At 38.8% G+C, this 24,060-nt stretch overlaps 1 protein-coding gene across 2 annotated transcripts in view; it reads right to left on the bottom strand.

Annotated features, from left to right (window-relative positions):
- GRM3 (glutamate metabotropic receptor 3) overlaps window positions 1-24,060 on the bottom strand; it is a 102,252-nt gene that overhangs the window by 15,206 nt on the left and 62,986 nt on the right. For both annotated transcript variants that reach the window (XM_061197668.1, XM_061197667.1), the window contains exon 3: window positions 9,366-10,432. In XM_061197668.1, the coding sequence (XP_061053651.1) occupies window positions 9,366-10,432 (1,067 nt within the window). The remainder of the gene's footprint in view (window positions 1-9,365; window positions 10,433-24,060) is intronic.

The following is a 24,060-nucleotide window of genomic DNA, read 5'->3' as shown; positions in this document are numbered from 1 at the left end:
TGGCTGCGTTGGGTCTTTGTTGCTGCGTGCAGGCTTTCTCTAGTTGCGGCAAGCGGGGGCTACTCTTCGTTGCGGTGTGCGGGCTTCTCATTGTGGTGGCTTCTCTTGTTGCGGAGCACGGGCTCTAGGCGCACAGGCTTCAGTAGTTGTGGCTCGCGGGCTCTAGAGTGCAGGCTCGGTAGTTGTGGCCCACGGGCTTAGTTGCTCCGCGGCATGTGGGATCTTCCCGGACCAGGGCTCGAACCCGTGTCCCCTGCACTGGCAGGCGGATTCTTAACCACTGTGCCCCCAGGGAAGCCCTCTCCTCATTATCTTAAAGCTCTTGCTCCCCTAACCACTCCAGGGCTCTCCAACTTGGTCCCCAGTTTCAGGCTCTTCTCTCTTTTGTCAGCTTCTCAGAAAAGTCTACTATCTAATTCCATGATGGAAAAGCCTTGATAAATCATAACTGTGTTATTTATAGCAAGTCCATTACTGACGTAATTTTTTTTTTTTTTACATATATGTATAATATGATATTAGAACTGTGCTGTTCCTGCCTCGGTTTTGGCCATGGTGCCAATGTGAAAGCTATCAGATATCCCAGTGAGGGTGAGACAAGTTCAAATGTGCACATTTTCAAGAAAACCTTCTATAACTTTGAAACTCCTCACATACTTTAAGACATTACAAGGAGAGGAGAAGGGAGGCTTCTGTGAGGAGATCTTGCCCAAAGCTGTGCTGTGAATTCCATGCCCTCCACCCGTTAGGGGGATTGTGTCCATCTCTTCACTTAAAGCTTACAGGGGAGGGCGTCACTGTGGCCCTTCACAGAAGGTCTGAGGTTTTTCTGTGGTTGGGAGGATACTCTGCCTGGGAGCCTGATTCCTGTCTTGAAAATCTAGAAGGTGAGAAATGGCTAGTCACTTTTGTAGCAGAGCAAGGAGACTTGCTTATGTATTGAGATAGTCCTTTACTCTAAAAATTTATGAAAACAAACGCTATGTGAGTGGTATGCCAGACAAGATGAGCCATTGTGGGTCGTCTAGGGCCCATATGGAGGGGCCTGGAGTCCTTCTCAGAAGGAGGCCAGAGGGGAGTAGCTCGATGTCCTGGGCCTGACTGTGACAACTCAGAGTAGCGAATTGCCAGCCAACTCACTCAAGGACTTGCGGGAGAAAAAGGCCAGCAGGACCTTTCTGATGATCAGGTGAAAACACCCTTTAATCATCTTCCAGGTTATGCCAAGGGTGTGTCTTTAGCCACTGCGGACTTAGAGATCATGAAGTCATCCTGTTATGTAAGAACCATCCTACTTCTTCCTTATTACTCTCTAACCGGGCCTGAGACGGAAATAGCAACTGGTGGACTGGAGAGTGTGAGCTGGGAGAAAGGGGAAGCAGCTCCAAGGCAGGCCAGACCTCAGGAGAAAATGATACTGAATGTTAAGTCATGATATGATTTGATAACTACATAGGACAAGGCATTTGAATTTCCTACCAGAGACTTTTTTCCATTGAAAATGATTGTAGGACCTTATGTCACCTAAGGGCACACAAATTCATGGGCCTACCAAGGTCATGAGAGTTTTCATTCATTGATGTATCCCCAGCACTAGGATGGTGTCTCACATAAGGTGAACGGTCAGTGTTTGGATGTATCCACTGGAATTTCCATCCAGGAGTGGAGGGGTGACTAATCTCACTAACTACTAAAGGGACACTGGGAGGCATAACTAAAGGTGCGTTTTGGTCATAGTTTATGCTGCATATTTTTCAGTATACCTGTTTTAAATTTGATACCTTTTAATTTTTTTCAAAGCCCAAATATCAGCCTCATAGTTTCAGTTGCCCAGTTCCCTCTATAACTCACACTATAAAGAGTCTGTATTTATCTATAATTATTTGTCCTGTGTCTTTGAACACTCCCAGTGCATGCTGCTTTGTTTTCATCTTCCTCAAGCTCCTAGAAACACTTGACATGATTAATCACTTCCTGGATACATCCTTCCCTCACTGGACAGTTCCTTGTCTGAGTTACCTTTGCTGACTTTTTCTCTTCTACCTGAATTCTAAGTGCTGGAGTGTTTCAGAACTCAGTTTTGGACACTCTTCTCTTTACCATCTCATTGAGTTCCGTGGCTTAAGTACCTCCTATGTGGATGATATTCATATATGTAGTACTAGTTCCAACTTGTCTTCTGGGCTTCCAGACCTATACATTCAACTGCCATCTTGGCATATTGTTGTGGATGTGTAGTAGGCAAATCAGAATGAATATGTAAGCAGAACTTGATCCTTTCCTCCAAGTATCGAGTATCTCCATTTAAATGACACCAAATGCCACCCACTTGTGCAAGCCAAAAACCTGAGAGTCGTCCTTCATTTTGCCATTTCCCTTACACCCACACATCCAATCCAATAGCAAGTTCTGTTGGTTCTTTTGGAAGATAATCCTTTATGGTCTCTTGGGCTTCTGTATGTCTTTCAAGCAGTGGCTCTGACTGCCTTTGTTCTGGACTTTCTTTTCAATGGTATTCTTATAGCAAAGAGCCCTAGAAGATAGAGGTAGTGCCTGTGGAACAAAGGACCAGCATATCATTCATTAGAAAAGATTCAGGTTCCCTAATCTCACTGTTCCTCCCTGTAATGCCACCACTGACTGTGCCGTGGTCACGGTGCCCTTTGCGTAGCCTGTGGGAAGTGGGGCTCAGGGAACCAGAGCCAGTGCGGAACTCTGGCTACTGCTGTTGCTTTGAGTCATAAAGTCCTTTTTGTCAGCGTCAACAAAACCGTGGCAGGCTAACATGTTAAGTTAGAATCAGTCAAGTAAAATCTCAGACCCTTCGGTCTTTGACAGTCGTGACGGTGAGATCGGAAAGGCTTTCTCAAAGAGGAAGAATGAGGGCCTTGAGGGCTGATGAACAGGCCTTGAGAGAAGTCCATGGGGATCCGCAGCAAACAGGCTGACCAAACTGTACGGCCACCCAGGCAATAAATAGTGCTTCACTTTATTGCCATTAGTGAAGAGGATTTGGGGAGTGGGTCGCAGGCTGAGTTACAGGACGTAGATTCAGATAGAGCTGCTGAACCTGTACTGAACTTGTTGCTGACTCACCTCTGGGGGTGGCGTGGATTTCCTCCCTATTCTGATTCAGGTCCTTGGTGGGCAGAAAGTTCTACTCTTTTTTCACATAAAAGTTGCAGAGACAAGCACCTACACTGACCCTGAAAAGAGAAGCCTTCAGAGAAGCAGAGACCAGGTGAGTCATTTGAACTTTGGCTGGCTCCCTTGGGAAATGAGGGAAGAGGGCGACTAGTGCTTGTGAAGGAAGAATGGCAACAGCTTGGCCCTCTTAGGGCTCATCCCTTGCTATAGTCTCTCACGCCAAACTTAGATCCATTCTGAGATGACGAAAGTCTCAGTTTTTTACAGTGGAACCTGGCTGCAGAAAAGGAGCTTTGGTCCTCTCTGTCAGATTGCCCTGAAACAGGATAATGCTCTGGGAAGCCATAGATGAGGCACTGACCGGTGTTTGGGCTCTTCCTGACCTGGATTGGGTTTAAAATGCTGACAAAAGTGCTGCACCAAAGAATGAGAGGCTGACGCAAGGAAATCTGGACGAATTCTTGCAGTCAGCTGCAGCGCTGGAAAGCTTGCTTAGCCCTTATGCTAAAACCAGGCAAGACGCTAAGAGATGTTATCACGATGAGACAGCAAATGCCCTGGATTAAGATGAACTCCTTGAAAAAAGTCGCTGCTGTCTGTGCAAGTCAGTGGCGAGTGAACTGAAATACACAAACCACGTGGCCCAGGCAGATAGCTACCGATATCTGGCTCTGGCCTCTGAGTCAAGGGGTCCCCAAAGTTGAAATGAACAGTGACAGTAACGATGATGTTGCCATTCAATTCAGGGTTTTGGGTGCTCAGAAACATTGGACCTTCGTTTGGTTGAGCCATGCGTAGCTGCCGCGTGCTTGAAACACAGAGCAAATGTGTCTTCCTTCCTGGCATGGAGATGTCCATGCTGCCTGATTCCTCCCTTACTCTCTCCATCCTGATTGTAGCTGCCTTGAGAAGGAAGGAAGGATAGGAACAATGTCTCCCCATCCCCAAGGGTGGCTGCCATCCATACGCACCAGACCCAGTATGCTGGGAAACTCTGGGGAGGGAAGAACTCAAATTTTTATGCTCTGTTGTTTACAGACAACCAAGTCACCATCCTACCCAGACCTGTTAGGGAGAAGGCAGGGCTGGGAACAGAATGAGGGAAATGAGGAACTTGCCTGAGATACACATTTAAGGAGGCACCCAAAACTCAGTAATCAAGACAAATAATATTTTATTGCAGTATTTTTAAAAAATAAAAATTCATGCTAAAAGCCTACGATGAACACAATACCAACCTTTTAAATAAGGATAAGGTCGGTAACAGTGCTGGGCTGTGATGTATTCAAAGTGAAGGCAAAAAGAAAAATCGGCAACACTGATCTTATGATGACTGCTCATGCAGGTGTTACCGGGCCCACTCTCCACTGCCTAGTGGAAATTGGGACTTGCGGAACCTACACAAATGCTGATGTTCTGGCTACAGTGGTGGCTGCGAGTAATAAAAGTCCTTTGTCTCTGAGTTAGGAGTCTCATGTCTTCTGTCAGCATCCCTGAAACTGTGGCGGGCTAACCTGTTAGATTGCAGGATGGATTAAAAACCCTTCACAGGGTTTTTCTCAGTCCTTCACAGTTTCTGTCTCCTTTCTCGGTCCTTCACAGGTTCTGTCTCCATCACTGACATCCTACCCTTGGCTCTGGCCACCATCGTCTCTGACCTATCGCAGTCACCTAACTGCTCTCCCCACCCCTGCTTTTTCCTTTCTGTCGTACGTTGTCTTTAGCAACTTGATTTTTTATTTTTCCTAAAATGTGAGATCACAAAATATGAGATCATTAAACTGCTCCACTTAAAAGTATTTCAGTGGTTTCATTTTCCATAGAGAACAAAATCTAAACTTTTTGCTATGGCCTATAAAGTCCTATGTGGTCTAGCTGCCCACGCTCCCAACCGCCTACCTCTCATATAAACTCACTCTTCCATCTACTCGTTAAACTGTAGCCAGATACACCTTTCTTTTCTAAGGCATTTTTGCCTAGGGGTGTTTGCTCTTGCTGTTTCTTCTGTCTAGCGGGTAGAATTCCCCTGGTTGGCTCCTTCCCATCTTTCGGTAGGGTATTATGAAATAGGCACTAGTAGGGGTGGCAAACATTTTTTGAAAGAATGAGATGTGATACATTTCTTTAAATCTTCAAAATAGTCAACATGGGAAAATTGAAATTTCTTTGCAAGTACTTAAACCTTGTAAAAATTCTAAAGTCACCTCCAAGTCTGCCTAGGCAAAATGCTTTGCCTGCACCAACCCCAATAAGAATCCAGCATCTTGATACCTAGAGTACGGTCCTTTGCCTAGCAGCATCTCCATCATCTGGGAGCTTGCTAGAAATCCAGAACCTTGGGCCTCATCCCTTCTTACTGAATCAGAATCTTTAGCAAGATTCCCAGGTGGATGCGCCTTAAAGTTTGGGAAGCACTGCAGTAGCATAACCCCGCCCCTTTCCATCACAGTACTCACCACTGCATGAGTTATCCTGAATTTTCACTTGTTAATTATTTACTCACCATCTCTATCCTCCTCTCATTCCCCACCAGATTGTCAGTTATAAAAGAGGAGGGGCTTGTCTATGTTGATAGCTGTATCCCCAAGGCCCATAATAAATGCTCAGATGCTTTTGGAAGACATGAATGAACAAAATACTCAGTAATTACCATTCAAACTTTTTATGGTAAACTTTCCACCCAAACGTGACCTAGTTTTTCTTTACACCATTTGAACTATGTATTGGATCCCTGATGACTCGGTGTTTGATTCTTATGCTCTCTGGGATGGTTTTGTTGTGATACAGAAGGAGGCAGCCTGGATATTTCTCAAAGATCCTTTGAATTTTTGGATTCTTACCCAAGTTTTTGCTTGCTCTGTCTTGATGTCTCTTACAGCGTTGACTAGTCTTGCTTGTTCTAGGCTTTACTCCTACAAGTCCATTCTTCATATTAAGGATAGATAAGTGTGTGATATAGTAGGAAAGGCATGGATTTGGATCCAGAAAACTAGTCCTACTATTTTTTAACTGTGCCACCTGGGAAGTTAATTGCCCTCTGAGTCTGTTTACTCATCTTTCTAATGGATAATGAAATTCGCTTTCCAGGGTGCTAATGAGAATACGTGAGCTCATGTATGCAAAGCACTTAGTAGAATAAGGTCTTGGAATTGGTCAGAAAGACTTAGTTCCTTTCTTTCCCTCTTACCTTAATCATGTCACTTTTTGCCCAAGTGAACAACCAACCAAAAGAAAACAAGAAAAATTTAAAAATCACAAGACCTCAAAGCCCTTAAACATTATTTAAATGAATTCCTCTACCTGGTGTAATCTGACCAAGCTGCCACAGTTCCCATTAATTTCTCACTAGACTCCCCCTATCTTCCATTTGAGCACGACCGATATTATTGCATTCTTCTTGGTTCATTTCTATTTTGCCTCAAGAATATTCCCTGTAGGTCCTATATACTCTAACTACCTTACTTGCACTTTCCTACCAAGGTACAGGATGAAATCCCACCTCTTTAAGGAGATTCCTGGAAAGACGAAGCTCTTACTGATCCAACTCTTTTTTGAAACAAATAGGCATTTAAGAGTTTATATCAGCAATTTAATTATAAACTATTCTATGTTAATCTCGAGTTCGTTCATGCTTGTTATTTTTTTCCCAACTGAGATGTAAGCTTTTCGAAGACTGGAATAGTGCTTTATATTTTTTTATAACTCCCAGTGGGTGGCAAAGTACGGAGTCATAAACCTTGTTGACCGATGCCCAAATTCCTGATGCTGGTACTTAGATTATTATTGGGTACTTTTCTAATGCTGCTGATTCTATCCGAGCCACATGGTTTCCCTCCAGGAAATTTTAAATCGTAGTCTAAAACAAGGGTCCTGAGTTCAAATACTTATAGGGCTATGCAGATTCATACGTGAAGGTAGCCAGGTGTAAGAATTCAGGGGCTGGTGGGAGTTGTGGGCAACAGGAGTGAGAGTGCTCTGTCTAGAGGCATAAGCACTACTCAACCAGCTAATTGTGGGTCCGCATGTTTTATTTTGTCAAGAGAAGCCAAGAATCTAGATCGTTATGTATAATTTCTCAATTTTCTTACTTTGGCAAACATTTCAAAGAATTTCAAAACAGTGCAGGCCAAACTAGAGATATCTGTGGGGCAAGAAGAGCATGTGATTCATTAGAGCAGTGATTTTCAATCCTGCCTGCAAATGAGAGTCACTTGGGGAGCTTTGAAAAATCCTGATGTCTATGCCCCAGATCAGGCCAATTAAATCAGAATATCTGGGGCTGTGCCCCAGGTATCAATTTTTTTTTTTCAAAGCTACCCAGTTGATTCAATGTGTGGTTGAATATGAAAACCTCTGTGTTGGAGGCTCTGGTCTACTGTCTCATTTCTTTTGTAAATTTAGGATTGGGATTATTTGCAAGGATAAGTGAGACCTCAGATGATCTCTGTGGGATTCATTGCCTTAATTAGCATAGCCCTTAAAACACTCAACTCTACAACCTCTGCCCCATTTTCCTTGTAACTTCTGCCATGTGGTAAAACTTCTGGTATCTTCAGCTAATTTCATTTAATCATGATATTGCTATCATGTTAAAGGAAAAAGTCATTTTTTTATGTTTTAGGAAAACGCTAGTTCATTCAATAAAATTAAATTTTATTCTCGGTAGTATTTTTGTTTTATTTTTTCATTAGCTTTTTTGAGAATGAATAGTTTCAAATCATATGTCGAGGATAGAACAAATAACATTGTAACTATTTTGCAGTTCCAATACCCCAAGTCCTGTCTACTAAGGATGGCTTCCTAAGAACTGAAAAAAAAATCCTTACAGATCTATAGGAGGAGGATGTGTATAGAAAGACAAAAGATAGAATTGGGGGCATTAAAATGCATTAACTGTAGTTCTCCATTTAATCCCCACACTAGAAAGGTACAAACTCCTGTGTGCATATAATCTGACCTTTGATTTTGCTGATTTAGTTCTGATGTCTTCTCTTTTGACAGATTTTCAAAAATTTTTATAGGTAGTCTTATAGAAAGCCTGACCATTATCCCAACATTGAATGTATATTCTTTATTTTTCTTGCTGCTCCTTTAATGTGGTCCATAGGTTTCAGTCACAACGTTGTGGATAGTTTACTAGACTAGACACATCAAGCTTTGCCAGTCTCTTGATCTCTTGCTTTAAGTAGCTTTGTCTTATTTTTGAGCTGCAATATTCAAGAGCTTGGTAATGTAGGAATTGCTGATAAACAGAAACATTTGAGGACTATTCCAACCTACAGAGGCACTTTATTTTGTGAAATCATGTTGTAACAAGGAAACCATAAGGCCTCTGGAAAACTTAATGATGAATTAAGAAATATAGAGAATAAAAACCAATTGCCTAAGAGGAAAAAATTCTTATGCTCACTCATTGGAAGATACGAAAATCAGAATTATAAATGTGAGAGCAACTGATTGATGGTTTCAACAATTGAGAAATTTTGATGGAATCATGTTCTGTTTCTTTCAGGAGAGATGGTCATTATATTGAAGCCCAGAAATCTGAACTGAATATTACTGGAGACTATATGAATAATGACTTAATTAGGTTACCTGGATATAGACAGTAAAAGTTTTAACTGATTCAGGGATTACATACATATACCACGTCTACAGGAAGTAAAGTTGTAGAAAAAGTATAACAAATATCGTATTTTAACTTGTTTTAGAGAAATAATGATGCTTATTTGAAGCTCGAGTGAAAGTTTTTAGATCTTTAAACTGATCCTGGCTTAATGTTGCAACTCTGCTTTAACTTACAGATTGATCTGTGGTAGCCAGATCCTTTCGTGTCTAATTTAAAGTCTTATTCTCTTGTCATTCACTTTCTAAATTAAATTAAAAGTTTTAAGGGGCGTGTGCATGTGTGTGTGTGTGTGTGTGTATGTATTATACTTTTCTCCCACTAGATTATAAATTGCTTGAATGACCATGCCATTTACATTTATCTTCCTCTCTGTGCCTAGCACAACGCTTTCCACATAGCAAGCACTAATTAAATGTTTTAAAACATACTGAATTAATTTTCATATACAATATGGCGGTTCATCATGGCATTTATAATTTAGCTACCTAATTGCTGAGATGAAATAAAAGGAGTCTCTTTTAAATTATACATAACAAAACAGTGGCAGGATACAAGAAGAAGGAAAAGGAGAAACCATTCCGAGACTTACTCTGTAGTCACTTGAAGTCACATAAAATATAGGGAGGAAGGCCAGCCAGATGATGCATGTGGTATACATGGTAAAACCAATGAACTTGGCTTCGTTGAAATTTTCTGGGCACTTCCGCGTTTTGAAGGCATACACAGTGCATAAGATGACCAGGACCACATCGTAGGTAAGTGAGATCAACATGCTGGAATCTTTGACATTGCATTTTAAGATGACTGTTTCCCGCTTCTCTGGAAGGGTGTACCGCCTGGTACCTGGAACCTCCAGGATGAGCCACACAGACACTACCACAATTTGCACCAGTATCAGACCCAGGCAGATGAAAACCTGAGAACTTGGGCTGATGAATTTTGGCCTCTGAACGCCATTCTTTACCCCATCGAAGACACGGGCAATGCAGTTTGTCTTGGTCAGCAGGGCTGAGTAACAGACAGCGAAGGAGGTCCCCAGCCCTAGTCGGCGCAATGCACAGATGACTGGTGACGGCTTGGAAATGAAGAAGAATGTCATGCAATAGGACAGGCCAACCCCAAACAACAAGATGTAGCAGAGCTCCCGGCCTGATGCTTTGACCAAGGGTGTGTTGTTGTGCTTGATAAAGACAGTCACAACCATGCATGTACACATAAAACCCAGGCAGGCAATGGTGACTGGACCAATGGCCCAGGCATCTTGCCACTTGATGTAGTCCTCAGGAAGGTCAAAGCAGCCAGATAGGTCTGCAGTGGGCCACTGCCCAAGGCCGCAATCCATACAGGTGAACTCGTCAGCCAGGTATTCATAGGGCTCGCAGGGGATGCAGATCCAGCAGCAGACATCCCCTGGTTGCATATTCTTCATTTCATTGGGTGCACAGGGGTCGCTGCACTGGGAAGTGGGGATTGAGTTCCGGGACCAGTGGATAGAGTCGACATCTACTGATAAGGTTTCTGCCCAATGACCAACCTTCAAGTAGGAATACTTGTCGCCCACGTACTGGAAGTTGAACACGTTGTAACGTCCCATTCCGTCTCCAAAAGTGTCAAACTTGACAATGCTATCTGCACCTTTATTTGGGTTGAATGGAGCTGTGACATGTAAAGTAAAAGAAAAGAAAAAAAAGAACACTGTTTAGGTGTCTTAAGCGTGATCGGTCAATGACTTTATATCATACACTTAGCAAAACTGAAATAACAGGGAACAGGGATTCCAAGGCTGAGATAATTTATCAATTACCATTGAATTTACATATTTAAAACTACTGGAGTCTTCAAGCATTCATAAATTCATTCACTTAACATTCCTGAGTGCCTCCTGTGTGCCAAGTGCCAGTGATAATCATGAGTACTATACAGTGTCTGCCTTCAAAGGAGCTGATTATTTAACAGGGGAACTGGTGAACATGTAGTCATATTTTATGTGGTATATAAATATTCATTTCTTGAAAGATTCCACAATAGGAATTGGACAAACTTCGAATCTCATCTCTATTACGTATTTATATATTTATGTATAGAAATTAAATATTTTTATGAACCTATATAATTAAAAGGAGGAATTTTTCTCCTTCAAATCAAGAAAAAATTTTTCATTATAAATGGATGGTATGTTTCTTTTAAACAGTTTAGATAATTCAGAAGGAAAGAAAAAAAGAAAGAACACTCATCCATAATCCTTCAACTGTAGTATTTTCATGTTTTGGAGGCTATTCATTCTGACTATATATTTGCATGTGTCTGTGTATAGCGTACTCCTATCCACATATATACAACCTGAATATTCTGAAGGCACCTACAGTAGAAGCTAGGCAATTGCTTTAAAGTTTGTTCCTAACTGTACAGGATCGGTAGCCCTCAACCCTGTCCCTTTCTTATAGCCAGTGCCTAAGAGCAGCGCCTCTCTAAGCATCTCTGGTTCCTCTCTCCTCTCTTCCAGCTGCTGCTCATCATGTCTCTCTTGCCAACATCAGCTGCCATTCTGTTCACCATTTTTATGCCACCTTCTCTGGTCTACTCTGTGCCTACTATTTCACACTGCCGACCTTTACTCTTTCCTTAAATGTAAAAGAATGAGGCTGATGTCTCTGATGCACAGACAAACTTTATTAGTCAGGGTAGGCTTGCCTCTGTTGGTAAATAGACCCCAAGTTGTTTAAGGGCTCAAACACAATGGAAGTTTATTTCTCCCTTGTGCAGTAGGCTAAGGTCTTGGTCGGTGGGTATCTCTCTTCCACACAGTGATTCAGGAACCCAGGTTCCTTCCATCTTGAAGCTGTACCAATTCCTAGGGCCTCCTTCTCATCGGCATCCATGCAGTGGAAGGAGAAAAAGAGTATGAATTAGGTACACCTGCTTCCTAAAAGTATAAACCTGGAAGTGGCATGTGCTTTTATTCACATTTATTGACTAGAAATTAGTTACAGGGTCACACCCAACTTCGAGAGCGGCTGGGAAATGTGGCTTAGCTGATGTGCCCAACTACAGCTATGGATGAGAAAGAGGAATTTGGAGGACACTGCAGTCTCTTACTCTGCAGGTCTTTGCTGTCTTTACTACCTCCTCCCTGAGCTCTGTTCTGTTTTCTCTGGGGCTCATGTTGTTCCAGCCAGCGGGAAACAGCTTACTCTTCTTGGGTCAAGTTATTTTATGGAGGAAAGGGTCCCTCAATGAGTTGCTTGGGTCCTTGGTAAAAGAAAACCTCACATTTCACCTAATAGCTCTTGCCTACGTAGGATGCATAGATGCCCCTAGAGTGTCAGGCTTGGTGTTTCCAGTAATGTGTTGTACCATATATAAAGTCTGTTAGCAAATGTAATTCAATATGCCACATTTATTCCTCACTTATTATGATTTATTTTCTTTTAGTGATCTTGTTATCTCACTTACATTTGACTTTCCTAAACTTCACCTAGCTTTCTGCCACATTCTTCAAACCCATCACCTATGTCTGTGTGTGTCTGTACTGCAGTTGGGGATTGGCTTCAAGTTCATAGCGAGACACGCTGTAGTCGTAGATGAGTGCATGATTTTGGATTTAGATGGACTATGCGTGATTCTCATCTCTGCCTTTTAATAGTTGTATGTCCTCAGGCAAGTTAACCTTTCTGACTCTGTTTCCTAATCAACAAATTATAATATAAATACAAATTATAAATAAATGTAAAAATGCTAAATAAATTGATCATTTTCTACTGGTTTATAACATTTGCCAGATATTAAATTGTGGGATAATTCATTTCTCTCTGTTATTTGTTGTTTCTCTTGATCTCTTTCCACAGCAGTATGATCTTTTTTGCAACTACTACAGCTTTAGACTGTGTTTTAATATGTTAGAACAAATGAACATAGGAGTTGAAACATTATTGCTATATTTTCAGAGGTAGGAATCAATATCACAATTCTTAGATCACATAAAACTAAATTTATTTAGTCCATGCTTAGAAAAATTTCATTAAAAATTTTAGAGACTCCTTTCACATGTTACAAATAAATAAAATGTTGAATATTTTAACATAGTTTACATCAAGTATAAGAACCTCAGATGTGTTATTAATTTTTTTATTCTCAACTACACAGTCAATCTCCACCAGTGTTCAATGGATGTTATTAGGTCATTCTGGAAAAGATTTTTAAAATAAATATGTTTTATAGCTTTAAATATTTCACTATTTTCACAGCTATTCTTGAATGTAAAGTTTCTTAAAAATAATATATTTGAAAGGTGAGAAAACTGGTTGTTTTGCGTAATCTGAACCGGAGAGGGTTATTGATAAGATTGTTGGCATGTGAGCTAATAATATAAACACTAAAGATGTAAAACATTCCTTTTATAAATCTTTTTTGGAAATCATCTGATATCATTAACTGAATATTGGAACAGACTGGTGGCCTAGTTGAGAATAACAAAACTAATAACACATCTAGGGTCTTAACACTTGATGTAAAATGTTTTAAAATAGTCAACATTTTACTTATTTGTAACATGTAAAAGGAATACCTGAAATTTTTAATGCCTCTTTTCTAAGCATAGAATAAACAAACTTAGCTTGATGTAACATAAGAATTCTGATACTGATTCCTACTCATGAAAATCTGGTAATAATATTTCAATTCCCATTTTTTTCTTAATCGTTTGAATATACAGAGCGTTGATAGGTTTTTTAAAGAGCCTAAATGAGGACTTTAGCTCTGGCTTTTACAAAATATAGGCACTTTTTTAAAATTGGAGTACAATTGCTTTACAATGTTGTGTTAGTTTCTGCTGTACAAAGAAGTGAATCAGCTATATGTATACATATATCCCCTCCTCTTGGACCTCCCTCCCCCCACCTCCTTCCCACCCATCTACGTCATCACAGAGCACAGAGCTGAGCTCCCTGTGCTATACAGCAGGTTCCCATTAACTATCTATTGTACACATGGCAGTGTATATATGTCAATCCTAATCTCCCAATTCATCCCACTCTCCCCTTCCCCTCCTGTGTCCACTCTTCCGTTCTCTATGTCTGCGTCTCTGTTCCTGCCCTGCAAATAGGTTCATCTGTACCATTTTTCTAGATTCCACATATATGCGTCAATATATGTTTGTTTTTCTCTTTCTGACTTCACTCTGTATAACAGACTCTAGGTCCATCCACATCTCTGCAAATGACCCAATACCCTGAGAAAACCATAATTCAAAAAGACACAGGTACCCCAGTGTTCATTGCAGCACTATTCACAATAGCCAGGACGTGGAAGCAACCTAATGCCCATTGACAGATGAATGGATAAAGAAGATGTGGTACATATATACAATGGAATATTACTCAGCCATAGAAAGGAATGAAATTGGGTCATTTATAGCCACTATTTTTCATTAGGCTATTTTATTTTTTTATTTTTAAAATTTTTTTGAATTTTATTTTATTTATTTTTCATACAGCAGGTTCGTATTAGTTATCCATTTTATACATATTAGTGTATACGTGTCAATCCCAGTCACCCAATTCACCACACCACCACCCCACACCCACCGCCAATTTCCCCCCTTGGTGTCCATACATTTGTTCTCTACATCTGTGTCTCAATTTCTGCCCTGCAAACCGGTTCATCTGTGCCATTTTTCTAGGGTCCACATACATGCGTAATATACGATATCTGTTTTTCCCTTTCTGACTTACTTCACTCTGTATGACAGTCTCTAGATCCATCCACGTCTCAACAAATGACCCAATTTCGTTCCTTTTTGTGGCTAATATTCCACTGTATATATGTACCACATCTTCTTTATCCATTCGTCTGTCGATGGGCATTTAGGTTGCTTCCATGACCTGGCTATTGTAAATAGTGCTGCAATGAACATTGGGGTGCATGTGTCTTTTTGAATTATGGTTTTCTCTGGGTATATGCCCAGTAGTGGGATTGCTGGATCATATGGTAATTCTGTTTTTAGTTTTTTAAGGAACCTCCATACTGTTCTCCATAGTGGCTGTATCAATTTACATTCCCACCAACAGTGCAAGAGGGTTCCCTTTTCTCCACACCCTCTCCAGTATTTGTTGTTTGTAGATTTTCGGATGATGCCCATTCTAACTGGTGTGAGGTGATACCTCATTGTAGTTTTGATTTGCATTTCTCTAATAATTAGTGATGTTGAGCAGTTTTTCATGTGCTTCTTGGCCATGTGTAGGTCTTGTTTGGAGAAATGTCTATTTAGGTCTTCTCCCATTTTTGGATTGGGTTGTTTGTTTTTTTAATATTGAGCAGCATGAGCTGTTTATATATTTTGGAGATTAATCCTTTGTCAGTTGATTCATTTGCACATATTTTCTCCCATTCTGAGGGTTGTCTTTTCCTCTTGTTTATGGTTTCCTTTGCTGTACAAAAGCTTTTAACTTTCATTAGGTCCCATTTGTTTATTTTTGTTTTTATTTCCATTACTCTAAGAGGTGGATCAAAAAAGATCTTGCTGTGATTTATTTCAAAGAGTGTTCTTCCTATGTTTTCCTCTAAGAGTTTTATAGTGTCTGGTCTTACATTTAGGTCTCTAATCTATTTTGAGTTTATTTTTGTGTATGGTATTAGGGAGTGTTCTAATTTCATTCTTTTACATGTAGCTGTCCAGTTTTCCCAGCACCACTTATTGAAAAGACTGTCTTTTCTCCATTGTATATCCTTGCCTCCTTTGTCATACATTAGTTGACCATAGGTGCGTGGGTTTATCTCTGGGCTTTCTATCCTGTTCCATTGATCTGTGTTTCTGTTTTTGTGCCAGTACCATATTGTCTTGATTACTGTAGCTTTGTAGTATAGTCTGAAGTCAGGGAGTCTGATTCCTCCAGCTCCGTTTTTCTTTCTCAAGATTGCTTTGGCTCTCCGGGATCTTTTGTGTCTCCATACAAATTTCAAGATTTTTTGTTCTAGTTCTGTAAAAAATGCCATTGGTAATTTGTTAGGGATTGCATTGAATCTGTAGATTGCTTTGGGTAGTATAGTCATTTTCACAATATTGATTCTTCCAATCCAAGAACATGGTATATCTCTCCATCTGTTTGTATCATCTTTAATTTCTTTCATCAGTGTCTTATAGTTTTCTGCATACAGGTTTTTTGTCTCCCTAGGTATGTTTATTCCTAGGTATTTTAATCTTTTTGTTGCAGTGGTAAATGGGAGTATTTCCTTAATTTCTCTTTCAGATTCTTCATCATTAGTGTATAGGAATGCAAGAGATTTCTGTGCATTAATTTTGTATCCTGCAACTTTACCAAATTCATAGATTAGCTCTAGTAGTTTTCTGGTGGCATTTTTTATTATTCTCTATGTATAGTATCGTGTCATCTGCAAACTGACACTTTTACTTCTTCTTTTCCAATTTGTATTCCTTTTATTTCTTTTTCTTCTCTGATTGCTGTGTCTAGGACTTCCAAAACTATGTTGAATAATAGTGGTGAGAGTGGACATCCTTGTCTTGTTCCTGATCTTAGAGGAAATGCTTTCAGTTTTTCACCATTGAGAATGATGTTTTCTGTGGGTTTGTCATATATGGCCTTTATTATGTTGAGGTAGTTTCCCTCTGTGCCCACTTTCTGGAGAGTTTTTATCATAAATGGGTGTTGAATTTTGTCAAAAGCTTTTTCTGCATCTATTGAGATGATCATATGGTTTTTCTTCTTCAATTTGTTAATACGGTGTATCACATTGATTGATTTGCGTGTATTGAAGAATCCTTGCATCCCTGGGATAAATCCCACTTGATCATGGTGTATGATTCTTTTAATGTGTTGTTGGATCCTGTTTGCTAGTATTTTGTTGAGGATTTTCGCATCTATATTCATCAGTGATATTGGTCTGTAATTTTCTTTTTTTGTAGTATCTTTGTCTGGTTTTGGTATCAGGGTGATGGTGGCCTCATAGAATGAGTTTGGGAATGTTCCTTCCTCTGCAATTTTTTGGAAGAGTTTGAAAAGGATGGGTGTTAGCTCTTCTCTAAATGTTTGATAGAATTCACCTGTGAAGCCCTCTGGTCCTGGACTTTTGTTTGTTGGAAGATTTTTAATCACAGTTTCAATTTCATTACTTGTGATTGGTCTGTTCATATTTTCTATTTCTTCCTGGTTCAGTCTTGGAAGGTTTTACCTTTCTAAGAATTTGTCCATTTCTTCCAGGTTGTCCATTTTATTGGCATAGAGTTGCATGTAGTAGTCTGTTAGGATGCTTTGTATTTCTGCGGTGTCTGTTGTAACTTCTCCTTTTCCATTTCTAATTTTGTTGATTTGAGTCCTCTCCCTCTTTTTCTTGATGAGTCTGGCTAATGGTTTATCAATTTTATTTATGTTCTCAAAGAACCTGCTTTTAGTTTTATTGATCTTTGCTATTGTTTTCTTTGTTTCTATTTCATTTATTTGTGCTCTGATCTTTATGATTTCTTTCCTTCTGCTAACTTTGGGTTTTGTTTGTTCTTCTTTCTCTAGTTCCTTTAGGTGTAAGGTTAGATTGTTTATTTGAGATTTTTCTTGTTTCTTGAGGTAGGCTTGTATTGCTATAAACGTCTCTCTTAGAACTGCTTTTGCTGCATCCCATAGGTTTTGGATCATCGTGTTTTCATTGTCATTTGTCTCTAGGTATTTTTTGATTTCCTCTTTGATTTCTTCAGTGATCTCTTGGTTATTTAGTAACGTATTGTTTAGCCTCCATGTGTTTGTGTTTTTTACCCTGTAATTGATTTCTAATCTCATAGCGTTGTGGTCAGAAAAGATGCTTGAAATGATTTCAATTTTCTTAAATTTACTGAGGCTTGATTTGTGACCCAAGGTGTGATCTATCCTGGAGAATGTTCCATGCGCACTTGAGAAGAAAGTATAATCTGCTGGTTTTGGGTGGGATGTTCTATAAATAACAATTAAATCTATCTGGTCTATTGTGTCATTTATAGCTTGTGTTTCCTTATTAATTTTCATTTTGGATGATCTGTCCATTGGTGTAAGTGAGATGTTAAAGTCCCCCACTATTATTGTGCTACTGTCAATTTCCTCTTTTATAGCTGTTAGCAGTTTCCTTATGTATTGAGGTGCTCCTATGTTGGGTGCATATATATTTATCATTGTTATATCTTCTTCTTGGATTGATCCCTTGATCATTATATAGTGTCCTTCCTTGTCTCTTGTAGCATTCTTTATTTTAAAGTCTATTTTATCTGATATGAGTATTGCTACTCCAGCTTTCTTTTGATTTCCATTTGCATGGAATATCTTTTTTTCATCCCCTCACTTTTAGTCTATATGTGTCCCTGGGTCTGAAGTGGGTCTGTTGTGGATAGCATATATATGGGTCTTGTTTTTGTATCCATTCAGCGAACCTGTGTCTTTTTGTTGGAGCATTTAATCCATTCACGTTTAAGGTAATTATCAATATGTATGTTCCTATTACCATTTTCTTAATTGTTTTGGGTTTGTTTTTGTAGGTCCTTTTCTTCTCTTGTGTTTCCCACTTAGAGAAGTTCCTTTAGCATTTGTTGTAGAGCTGGTTTGGTGGTGCTGCCTTCTCTTAGCTTTTGCTTGTCTGTAAAGCTTTTGATTTCTCCATCAAATCTGAATGCGATCCTTGCTGCATAGAGTAATCTTAGTTGTAGGTTCTTCCTTTTCATCACTTTAAATATGCCATGCCACTCCCTTCTGGCTTGTAGAGTTTCTGCTGAGAAATCAGCCGTTACCCTTATGGGAGTTCCCTTGTATGTTATTTGTCATTTTTCCTTTGCTGCTTTCAATAATTTTTCTTTGTCTTTAATTTTTGCCCATTTGATTACTATGTGTCTCAGTGTGTTTCTCATTGGGTTTATCTTGTATGGGATTCTCTGCACTTCCTGGACTTGGGTGGCTATTTCCTTTCCCATGTTAGGGAAGTTTTCGACTGTAATCTCTTCAGATATTTTCTCGGGTCCTTTCTCTCTCTCTTCTCCTTCTGCGACCCCTATAATGTGAATGTTGTTGCGTTTAATGTTGTCCCAGAGATCTCTTAAGTTGTCTTCATTTCTTTTCATTCTTTTTTCTTTATTCTGTTCTGTGGCAGTGAATTCCACCATTCTGTCTTCCAGGTCACTTATCCATTCTGTTGCCTCAGTTATTCTGCTATTGATTCCTTCTAGTGTAGTTTTCATTTCAGTTATTGTATTGTTCATCTCTGTTTGTTTGTTCTTTAATTCTTTTAGGTCTTTGTTAATCATTTCTTGCATCTTCTCGATCTTTGCCTCCATTCTTTTTCCGAGGTCCTGGATCATCTTCACTATCATTATTCTGAATTCTTTTTCTGGAATGCTGCCTATCTCCACTTCATTTAGTTGTTTTTCTGGGGTTTTATCTTGTTCCTTCATCTGGTACATAGCCCTCTGCCTTTTCATCTTGTCTGTCTTTCTGTGAATGTGGTTTTTGTTCCACAGGCTGCAGGGTTGTAGTTCTTCTTGCTTCTGCTGTCTGCCCTCTGGTGGATGAGGCTATCTAAGAGGCTTGTGCAAGTTTTCTGATGGGAGGGACTGGTGGTGGGTAGAGCTGCCTGTTGGTCTGTAAGCTATTTTAAATCAGTGGGGGCAGAATATAGGTAGACTTTCATCAGTTTTTTTTCCTTCCTGCCTTTTTTGTTGTTTTTGTTGTTAGTGGCAATTTTATTTTGTTTTATTTTTTATTTTTAGGTTTTACTTTTTTTTTAATGCAATTTTTACATGTTATTTTCCAGTTACAGTTATTACAAATATTGGCTCTATTCCCTGTGTTGTACAACGCATCCTTAAGTCTGTCTTATACCCAATGGTATGTACCTCCCACACCCCACCCCTATTTTGCCCCTCCCCCCGCTGGTCACCACTAGTTTGTTCTCTCTGTGAGTCTGCTTCTTTTTTGTTATATTCACTAGTTTGCTGTATTTTTTAAGATTTCACATATAAGTGATATCATACAGTATTTGTCTTTCTCTGTGTGACTTATTTCATTTAGTGTAGTGCCCTCCAAGTGCATCCATGTTTCTGCAAATGGCAAAATTTCATTCTTTTTTATGCCTGAGTAGTATTCCATTGTATATATATACCACAGCTTCTTTATCCATTCATCTATTGATGGACACTTAGGTTGTTTTTGTCTTGGCTATTGTAAATAATGCTGCTATGAACATTGGGGTTCAAATTAGTGTTTTAGGTTTTGTTGGATATATACCCAGGAGTGGGATTGCTAGGTCAACTACTTTCTGACCTTCTTATTTTGAAAAATTTCAAACCTACAGTAATGATGAAAGAAAAGTATAATGGACATAATTGCATTGGAATCACCTAGAATTAACGAATTGTGAACGTTTTGTCACATTGTACGATTCTTGCACATATGTACCAGGAACATGTAAATGAATGTTTGTAGTACTGTATATAAGTGGAAAAAAAAACCTGGAATCAACACCAGTTTCCAACAGCAATCACAAATTATTTTGTGGATTATTATCAATATTATATTGTGAAATTAAACTAACAACAGATAAATGTATTTTAAAAGCAATAATGCGTGAAAAGACAACTCCACTTTCATAAAGTTCTAAGATAAAGAACACTAAGTTGTAAGATAAACACATCTAAACGTATCATTTGGGAATACATACAGAAGTGATAAATGAATGGTAATGAATAAACTAAATGAATGATAATGACAAAATTCAGGATAGTGCATATGGGATGGAGTGGTGGTAGGCAAAGGACGGGATAGGGAAGAGCACAAAGGTGGATACCAATTTATTATATTCTGTTTCTTGTTTGGATGGGGTGTTTTTCATGGATGATTATTTTATTGTTGTGCTTCATAAATTGCACTGAGTTAAGTATATTCTTTGTATGGTTTAGTATTTCATAATAAAAATATTTAAAAATTAAAATGTGAGGATATACTATTCCAAACACAAATAAAATATATTAATTAATCTTGTCATTTTAGGGGACTATGCTGCAAGATTTATTTCTCCTGACTCTCCCATGTGGGGACTGGGAATGTAGTAATGATCAATTGCTTCTGTTGATACAATGAATTCCTAAGAGATTTGCTAAGATATATTGGAAAAAATAGTTTATATATACAAATTATAATCAGAAAGAAAACATTCCACCTAAATGGCATCAAAAACAATAAAAAAAAACCCTCAGGATAAATTTAACAAAATAAGTGAAAGACCTGTGTGAACACTAATGCTGGAATCAGTGAAAAGACATACCATGTTCTTGGATAGTATTTGATTCTCTCTTAGTTGATTTTAATAATAATAATGATGATAGTAATAATATATAAATAATAAATTTCAATAAAAATTCCAACTTTTTATAAAAAGAAAAAAAGTTGACCTCAAAGTTCATATGGAAAAATAATTCATTAAGAATATCCAGGAAAAAGAAGAGCAGTGAGGGAGCATTAGCACTACCAGATATTAATACATATTATAATGCCTCGATCATTAAAACAGTGTGGTCCTGACTCATGAATGCATGGAAAAGAACCAGTGGAGTTGTATGAGATATCCATAAATAGACCCAGTTTACCTGAAGACAAGGAATACTATACAGCTCTGAAGAGAAATGAGGAAGTGTTCTATGTTGCACATATTTTGAAGGTATAAAAAAAATCTAAAAGTCACACGATTATCTGTAAAACAAAGTATAATACAGTTAATTTAACATTTAATATGCTATCTTTCATGTAAATGGAGAAAACAGAAGAATCGATTCTTTTTTCTCTTCTATGCATAAAGGAACTCTGGAAGGATGCCCAGGGATAGCGGTTATCAATGGCAAGAGATGCGAAGCGAGCAGATGCATGGCAAAGATGGGAGGGAAATTTTTACCAAATTCTTTTATATATTTTTTGCGTTTTGAAGCATATGATTTTATTACCTATTCAAAATAAAATAATAATAAAGGAGAACATACATTTACAGTCAAGGATCACCAATATTTGAGTAAACTTCCAACCTGAAAGAGAAAGACTGGAACAGTCAGAAAAGGAAACTTGGATAGAATAGAGGCAGTGAAGGGAGCAAAAGATGAAAGCTTTAAAACAATAATGAGCTCAGAGAGATAAGAAAAGATGCTGCATGTATGAGATAGGTACAGTCTAGTCTTAAAAAGGAGCATTCAGAGAACAAGAATGAACTTTTGGAAATGAAAGCAGAAATAGAAATTCAGTATAAGAATTGAAAGTTAAATTTGAGAAAACTCTTAAAATTTGACAAAAATGCTGAGAAGGAAAGTAGAAAATAAAACAAAAAATTGAGAACATTCTGTGGAATTTCAACAGTCAATCAACAGACCTTTGAGAAAGACAGAAAGAGAAAATGGAGGACATTATCAAAAGAGTCAAAGTAAATAATTGAACGAACTTGGCCTGGGAAAGGGTGACAAGAGACTATTGCTCTTTCTTATAAGCTTGTCAAAGTCACGTAAAAAAATTATGTACTTTTGATAAAAATAAATTATAAAGTTGAAAAAAGTACAAAGAATAATTGAGCTAGTTCAGCTTTCAAAGTAAATAAATTAGGAAAATGATACTGCTGCAAATATTGTCACAAGTGCTTGACAAGTGGGTGGTGAACAAGCAAATAGTCCTTTGGTGGAGTTTTGTTTTTTAATATAAATTTTCCCCTTACTAAATTTGTCTCGTTAAATATCTCACAATATGTGGTCTGGTGTCTAAATCATTTAAATCAAGAAAGCATATTAAAGTATTTCAAATGAACACATTACAAATTTTAAACAAAAATCCATTGTCAGCAGAAGTGTCCTGATCTGTAGTTTGGAATAAAGGGCTGCTATGTCTATACTTAGAAGGAAAAAGAATGAAAGGAGAACCTAGAAGAAAAAGGTAAACCACGTTGGTCAAATATTTCACAACGGAGAATAGTCGTCCTGTACCTGAACGCTGATCCAAACACGACCGGCCCGAGAGCCAGGTAGGAAAACCAAGCTCTTTCTCAGGTGCTGCTGTGGTGACTTGAAGTGACAGAGCAGAGTGAAAGTATTGATCCTGTCGCCTTCCTGATGCACTTAGCATTGCCTCTGAGTCAGATGACTCATCTGGGAAATAGTTCAAGTCCAGTGAACTGGAAGCATGGTTCTCTGGAGCTAAGCTGTACAGGAAGCTCTGGAGTTTCCTATTTCTCCAGTTGAATCTCCCCAAGGGAGCAAGCATCACTCAACATGGAAAAGTAAATCACTTCACCTTCGTTGTTGTTGTAACAGCACGAAAAAACCCAAACTAAAGGGGTGGGGGGAAAAACTGGAAAGATGGCGGAGGTTTTTTTTTTCCACAAAGACTTAGAACCTTCTCCAAAATCTGCTTCACTGCCCCTGGTGCCTCAAAATCAGGTCCTCATTTTACAGAAGGAACCTGATCTGGCCTCGAGTCAGGAGAATGACTTCTCAGTTTAGCTCATCAACCAATTAGTTCTGACCCCAGTTTCAAATGGATTTATTCGAGAAGTTTTGTACCAAGGTGACCAGCCCTCCTAGGGCTTATTTCATAGAGACAAGGCAAGTCTATGCCTTACAAATATCATAGGTCAATAGCAGGAGAAAATTAAATCAGTTATTTTTTCCTCTCAGACAGAAGTCCAATTAAGGTAGGACAGTAATGTGGCTCTTAATAGGCTCTCAGTAATGGGAATATAACTGCCGCTGCTTGGGTTCACATCCATAAATACTAATGAAGATTGCAAAAGCTACCAGCAGCAACATGGCTCCAATTTTACAACCAGGCCATCACTGAAATTTCTGTGAACTATTTTGATGGATTGGAATAAAGACATAGATGAGAAGACAGAAAATGGCTTTTCCTTTGAAAGACCTTGTTAGGGGTCAAGGGGTGAAGAAATCAAAATCCTTTGGCTAGAGCCAACAGAATCTTTTCCAAACATCATGCGGCAGGCAGACAGGAAATAATAAAAATGAATCCTCGGCTATCTGTAATTAATTTACCTACTGATTAGGAACACAATTGCTGAAGCGTTTCCATGGTTATTTATCAACTGAGAGTAGCTGCTGGGGCAGAGCACCATCAGGATGTCTGAGGTGCTGTCTCACACATGAAAAATGCTCGGTAAGTACCTAAGGTGCGAGCAAGAGTGAGTGTTCTAGGAAAGCTATCGAAAGAACAGGCATGTTTTAGGGTGTTAAGACTTTGGTAAAGACCTCTCTTCAGTTCTCCTGAAAAGTTAGCACAGATAAC

This window comes from Eubalaena glacialis, chromosome 8 (genome assembly GCF_028564815.1).
Source record: "Eubalaena glacialis isolate mEubGla1 chromosome 8, mEubGla1.1.hap2.+ XY, whole genome shotgun sequence".
NCBI lineage: Eukaryota > Metazoa > Chordata > Mammalia > Artiodactyla > Balaenidae > Eubalaena > Eubalaena glacialis.
The sequence above is the reverse complement of the archived record's forward strand: the minus strand, read 5'-3'. Positions and strand labels throughout refer to the sequence as shown.